Raw genomic sequence first — 5,550 nt, forward strand, 5'->3', positions numbered from 1 at the left:
TTAGGGACACATGGATACTGCCCCCCCATCCATTAGGGACACATGGATACTGCCCCCCCATCCATTAGGGGCACATGGGCGCTGCCCCCCCATCCATTAGGGACACATGGATACTGCCCCCCCATCCATTAGGGGCACATGGGCGCTGCCCCCCCATCCATTAGGGACACATGGATACTGCCCCCCCATCCATTAGGGGCACACGGGCACCGCCCCCCCTATCCATGCGTCCGGCCCCCTAATCTACATGCAGGGCACCGGACGCATAAATTTCAATGGGGTTTTTTTTTTCTTTGAGACACATGATTAGAGCCTGAGCCTCTAATAGGCTTCAAAGAAGGGTGGGCTCGGGGCGCAGAGCACTGTGCCCCGAGCCCACCCATTTGTGTGACAATAGCAAATAAATTTGCTATTGTCTTCCTGATTCTCCTCCCGACCAATCAGGAAGCGGGTCCTGAAAACTGATTGGCCAGGGAGTCTTAGGACTCCAGCGCCCCCCCCGTGGTTTTCTCCCCCTAGTCTCCAGCGGCCCTCAAAGTATCAGTACTCCCCTATTGGTGCATCCCTAGTAACACCCACACGTGATGCGGAGCCTCTATGACTGAAAGCTAATGAATGAAAACGGGCGGGGCCAGGGAGGAGAGTCAGATGATGCTGGACGTCCTCCAGCCAGAAAACGAGGCAGAGCTCTATCTGCAGCTTCTAAAGCACATTGTGAGAAGCTCACAGTGTGCAGTGAAATCAGAAGAACCTCTGCCAGTCCAGGGGGAGGAGCCGGTACACCTGTGGGGGGTGGGGGGTGTCAGGCCTCCATTCTCATTGGTTGGGACGCCCCCTCCAGATTTCTATACCACTTACCAGACACAAAGTAGACGGAACCAGAGATGAGTAGAAAATGAGATGTTTATTATGAATGGAAGAGGGGCGTGTCCTGAACACACAGCCCTGCGTGTGATGGCGGAGGGGGGAGGGGAATGATTTAGGAGGAGGGCATGGGGAGCCCCCCATGTGGGGGGAGGGGTAAGGGGGGTAGGAAGAAGGATTTCAGTTTGTTGGACATGGCTGCGATCTCGGGGTCCTGCGCCTCAAACGATTTTACCAGACGGGCGAATCGGAGGACACCTAAGAGAGGAGAGACAGAGAGACCTTCAGTACTGACAGAACCGCCATGACGGGTGACCCCTTCCCTGACACAGACACTTTTACCTTTTTTTTTTTTTTACACATATTACTTAAAAAAAATGAAATAAAATTTTATGAAAGCCGAGACCCCGGAGAATAAAATGGCGGCACTTTTTTTTTTTTTGCGTTGCACAAAATTACTGCAAAGGGTTTATGAAATGCAAAATTTCAGTAAAGATTCACAAAAATGTTTTTTAGGGCAAATAAAGGCAATAAATGATCAGATATAAAAGGTCGGGCCGAGTAAATGGATACCAAACGTGAACCAGGGGCAGACTTCAGGACCCGCCCTATAGTTTCCATCGGTGACCAGAACCCATCCCCCACCCACACCCCACAGCTCATTGGTTAAGGTAACTGTGGCTATAGAGGGGAAGATTGTTGCTAGGATGCAGGGGCCGTCCCGCGTCCCAGCGACCCACAGCAGGGGCCGTCCCGCGTCCCAGCAACCCACAGCAGGGGCCGTCCCGCGTCCCAGCAACCCACAGCAGGGGCCGTCCCGCATCCCAGCAACCCACAGCAGGGGCCGTCCCGCATCCCAGCAACCCACAGCAGGGGCCGTCCCGTATCCCAGCAACCCACAGCAGGGGCCGTACCGCATCCCAGCAACCCACAGCAGGGGCCGTCCCAGCAACCCACAGCAGGGGCCATCCCAGCAACCCACAGCAGGGGCCATCCCGCATCCCAGCAACCCACAGCAGGGGCCGTCCTGCATCCCAGCAACCCACAGCAGGGGCCGTCCCGCATCCCAGCAACCCACAGCAGGGGCCGTCCCAGCAACCCACAGCAGGGGCCGTCCTGCATCCCAGCAACCCACAGCAGGGGCCGTCCCGCATCCCAGCAACCCACAGCAGGGGCCGTCCCAGCAACCCACAGCAGGGGCCGTCCCAGCAACCCACAGCAGGGGCCGTCCCAGCAACCCACAGCAGGGGCCGTCCCAGCAACCCACAGCAGGGGCCGTCCTGCATCCTAGCAACCCACAGCAGGGGCCGTCCCGCGTCCCAGCAACCCAAAGCAGGGGCCGTCCCGCGTCCCAGCAACCCACAGCAGGGGCCGTCCTGCATCCTAGCAACCCACAGCAGGGGCCGTCCCGCGTCCCAGCAACCCAAAGCAGGGGCCGTCCCGCATCCCAGCAACCCACAGCAGGGGCCGTCCCGCGTCCCAGCAACCCACAGCAGGGGCCGTCCCGCGTCCCAGCAACCCACAGCAGGGGCCGTCCCGCATCCTAGCAACCCACAGCAGGGGCCGTCCCAGTAACCCACAGCAGGGGCCGTCCCTTATCCCAGCAACCCACAGCAGGGGCCGTCCCGCATCCTAGCAACCCACAGCAGGGGCCGTCCCAGTAACCCACAGCAGGGGCCGTCCCTTATCCCAGCAACCCACAGCAGGGGCCGTCCTATGTCTTAGCAACCTACAAGAGGGCCCACCTGCATCCTAGAGCAAGGGCTGCCTGCATCCTACCAACCTACAGCAGTGACTTCCTGCATATTAACAACCCAAGGGGGGGTCAGCCTGAGTCCTAGCAACCCAGAAGCAACCTAGAAAAGAGGCCACCTGCATAGCTGCAACCTAGGGGCAACCCAGAACAAGGGTCACCTGCATCCTAGAAACATAGGGGGCGGGGCACCTGCTTTCTAGCAACCCAGAGCTCCTCCTCCAGATTGATACCCGCCCATCAAGACATTGATATTTGCATAACTCCTCCCAAGAGCCAGCCCACTGCTTGTATCAAGACTGAGGGGAGTATTGAGGCCGGAAGCTATGAACAGCCCCACCCACTATCCATAATCTATCTGCACTGTATAGAGAAGCACAGAGACCCAGTGATGATGTCACCATAAAGAGAAAAGTGATCCATGACCTCACCATGTGACACCATAACAGGTTTAGGTTTGTAGCCCCTCCCCCCTCCATCACTCACTCACCCTCTCCATCGGGGCTGAAGCCGTAGTTCTGGAGGACTTCTTGCTGGATCTGGACGGCGGCCGGGAGCAGGAGCTGCAGCACTTTCCCCAGATCATTCCCAGAATTCTCTCTGGCCTCCTCCAGACGTGCGCTGCCTGTGGGGGACTGCAGAGCGTCGAGCACCTCCCCCAACGCCTCTGAAAGAGAAGAGATCAGCCCCAGTCTGTGATAAGAGAACAAGAATACTATGGAGACACTCCGGGGCACCCGAGCAACTGACATCCTCTATATCCTGAGGTGTGACCCCCCCGGAGAGCCTGCCCAGGGGTCATCCAACTCAGTAGTCATGTGACCAAACTAAGCAGGTCTATTCAATGCCAGCACATTCCCTGCTAAGTCTAACTCTACACCTAAAATCCTTGGTTGCTAGGACGCAGGCATCTCCTGCCTTTAGTTTGCCCCGACACCAAGTGTCTTTAGTTACAATCTAGCAACCCAGAGCAGGGGCCGTCCTGCATCCTAGCAACCCAGAGCAGGGGCCGTCCTGCATCCTAGCAACCCAGAGCAGGGGCCGTCCTGCGTCCTAGCAACCCAGAGCAGGGGCCGTCCTGCATCCTAGCAACCTAGAGCAGGGGCCGTCCTGCATCCTAGCAACCCAGAGCAGGGGCCGTCCTGCATCCTAGCAACCCAGAGCAGGGGCCGTTCTGCATCCTAGCAACCCAGAGCAGGGGCCGTCCTGCGTCCTAGCAACCCAGAGCAGGGGCCGTCCTGCGTCCTAGCAACCCAGAGCAGGGGCCGTCCTGCGTCCTAGCAACCCAGAGCAGGGGCCGTCCTGCGTCCTAGCAACCCAGAGCACGGGCCGTCCTGTGTCCTAGCAACCCAGAGCACGGGCCGTCCTGCATCCTAGCAACCCAGAGCAGGGGCCGGCCTGCATCCTAGCAACCCAGAGCAGGGGATGCCTGCGTCCTACCAATCCAGAGAAGGGGCCGTCCTGCGTCCTAGCAACCCAAAGAAGAGGTCCTTGCACCCTAACAAAGCCAGAAGCAGAACCTGCTTTGTAGTAACTTAGAGCGGGGACCGCCTGTGTCATAGAAACCTAAAGCAGGGGGTTGCCTGCATCTTGACAACCTAAGGGCAAACTAGAGCAGGGGCAACCCAGAAATGGTGACCGCCTGCTTCCTAGCAACCCAGAATAGGGAGCACCTACAGGCCTGCCAACTCAGGGGGCACCTGCTTACTTGCAAATTAGAGCAAGGGGCTGCTTGTGTCCTGCCAACCCACAGCAGGGACCGCCTGCATCCTAGCAACCCACAGCAGGGACCGCCTGCATCGTAGCAACCTAGGATTGACCTAGTGCAAGGGCCAGTACATGTAAACATAGATGTGAGAAGGGGAGGGGAAATAAATGTATACATAGATGGGGGGAGGGGATATATATTATAGAATATGAGCACTGTACAGACCCAGCCTAGGAGAGGGGACACCAGCACCGGAAATGGTCCTATAAATGTATAGATGGGGTCACTGACCTTTCACCTGCTCCAGGCTGAGGGTGACGGTCTGAGCGGGGGGGGCGGGTCTCTGCAGGCTGGACATGGCGGCCCCTCCTCCTCCTCTCTATGGATTCCCCGAATATACAGCCAGCGGCTCCCCTCACATCACCGAACACAGCGCTCCTCTCTATGGCCGCCCGTGCCGGTGAGAAGTACAGCGCAGAGCGCCCTCTGGTGGCCGAAGTGTACAATTACAGGCGAGTATCCACTTCCGGTGTACAGGTAAAAGCGGAAGTAGCTAGTCCGTACACAGAAATTCCCCCCCCCGCGTCAGAATATTACCGCTGGAAGTGAGGGTCGGATATTTCTCGTACATACACTAAAACGTTCCCCTTCGTCATATGTACGGGTGTTCCGTCAGATTCAGTTTACTGTTAAAAAATACGTGTAAAATGCAAAACTCCGGTGGGTGTACCAACATGTCCGCTTTCCCCCTTCTCAGTGTGTCCTTGCTGTGGAGGAGTGCGGGGTGTAGCAAGATGGCGGAATGCCACTTCCGCTACACATTCTGACGATATCGGAAGTGACGTTTCATCGCGGCCATCTTGGTACACCCCGCATTCGTCCACAACCTGAAGCCGCCTAGCGCACGTCTTTCTGCACCCGCCAAAAACCTTGCATAATCATTATCTAATATTAACCTACAATGGGGCGGCTCCTGACTGTCAGGAACCTTCTAGACAAATAGCAAAAGAGCTATAATACAAAGAGTTTAGTGCTTCCGGTCCGGGGACACACCTCTCCCGCCGTGCCCGCAACTCATGGTGACTTGGATTCTTTTACAACTACAACATATATGATTTGTTATTTTATACTAATCACCCCGCAGTCATTGTATAGAAATGATAAAATGATACATCGTTTATCAATAAAGATTTATTTCTCGCCATATTGTGAAGAATGTTGGCAG

General features: G+C 56.6%; 1 protein-coding gene and 1 non-coding gene across 2 annotated transcripts; both read right to left on the bottom strand.

Moving 5' to 3' along the window:
• Positions 1-885: 885 nt before the first annotated feature.
• On the bottom strand, positions 886-4,932 carry LG08H12orf57 (linkage group 08 C12orf57 homolog). The gene is made up of 3 exons (XM_073595078.1): positions 4,617-4,932; positions 3,108-3,284; positions 886-1,122 (listed from the first exon to the last, which is right to left on the bottom strand). The coding sequence occupies exons 1-3, from the start codon at positions 4,681-4,683 to the stop codon at positions 980-982; spliced, it is 387 nt and encodes a 128-aa protein (XP_073451179.1). The 5' UTR covers positions 4,684-4,932; the 3' UTR covers positions 886-979.
• A 358-nt stretch (positions 4,933-5,290) lies between these two features.
• On the bottom strand, positions 5,291-5,347 carry LOC141106993 (U7 small nuclear RNA). Its single transcript, XR_012235761.1, has one exon. It is a non-coding gene; the product is annotated as a U7 small nuclear RNA (small nuclear RNA).
• Between the last annotated feature and the right edge of the window lie 203 nt (positions 5,348-5,550).

This window comes from Aquarana catesbeiana, linkage group LG08 (genome assembly GCF_042186555.1).
Source record: "Aquarana catesbeiana isolate 2022-GZ linkage group LG08, ASM4218655v1, whole genome shotgun sequence".
In the NCBI taxonomy this organism is placed as follows: domain Eukaryota; kingdom Metazoa; phylum Chordata; class Amphibia; order Anura; family Ranidae; genus Aquarana; species Aquarana catesbeiana.

Coding starts and splice junctions, on each gene's coding strand:
- LG08H12orf57 (XM_073595078.1), bottom strand. CDS start 4,683: ATGTCCAGCCTGCAGAGACCCGCCCCCCCCGCTCAGACCGTCACCCTC. Junction 3,285..4,616: donor CAGCCTGGAGCAGGTGAAAG/GTCAGTGACCCC, acceptor CTTCTCTTTCAG/AGGCGTTGGGGGAGGTGCTC. Junction 1,123..3,107: donor CTTCAGCCCCGATGGAGAGG/GTGAGTGAGTGA, acceptor CTCCTCTCTTAG/GTGTCCTCCGATTCGCCCGT.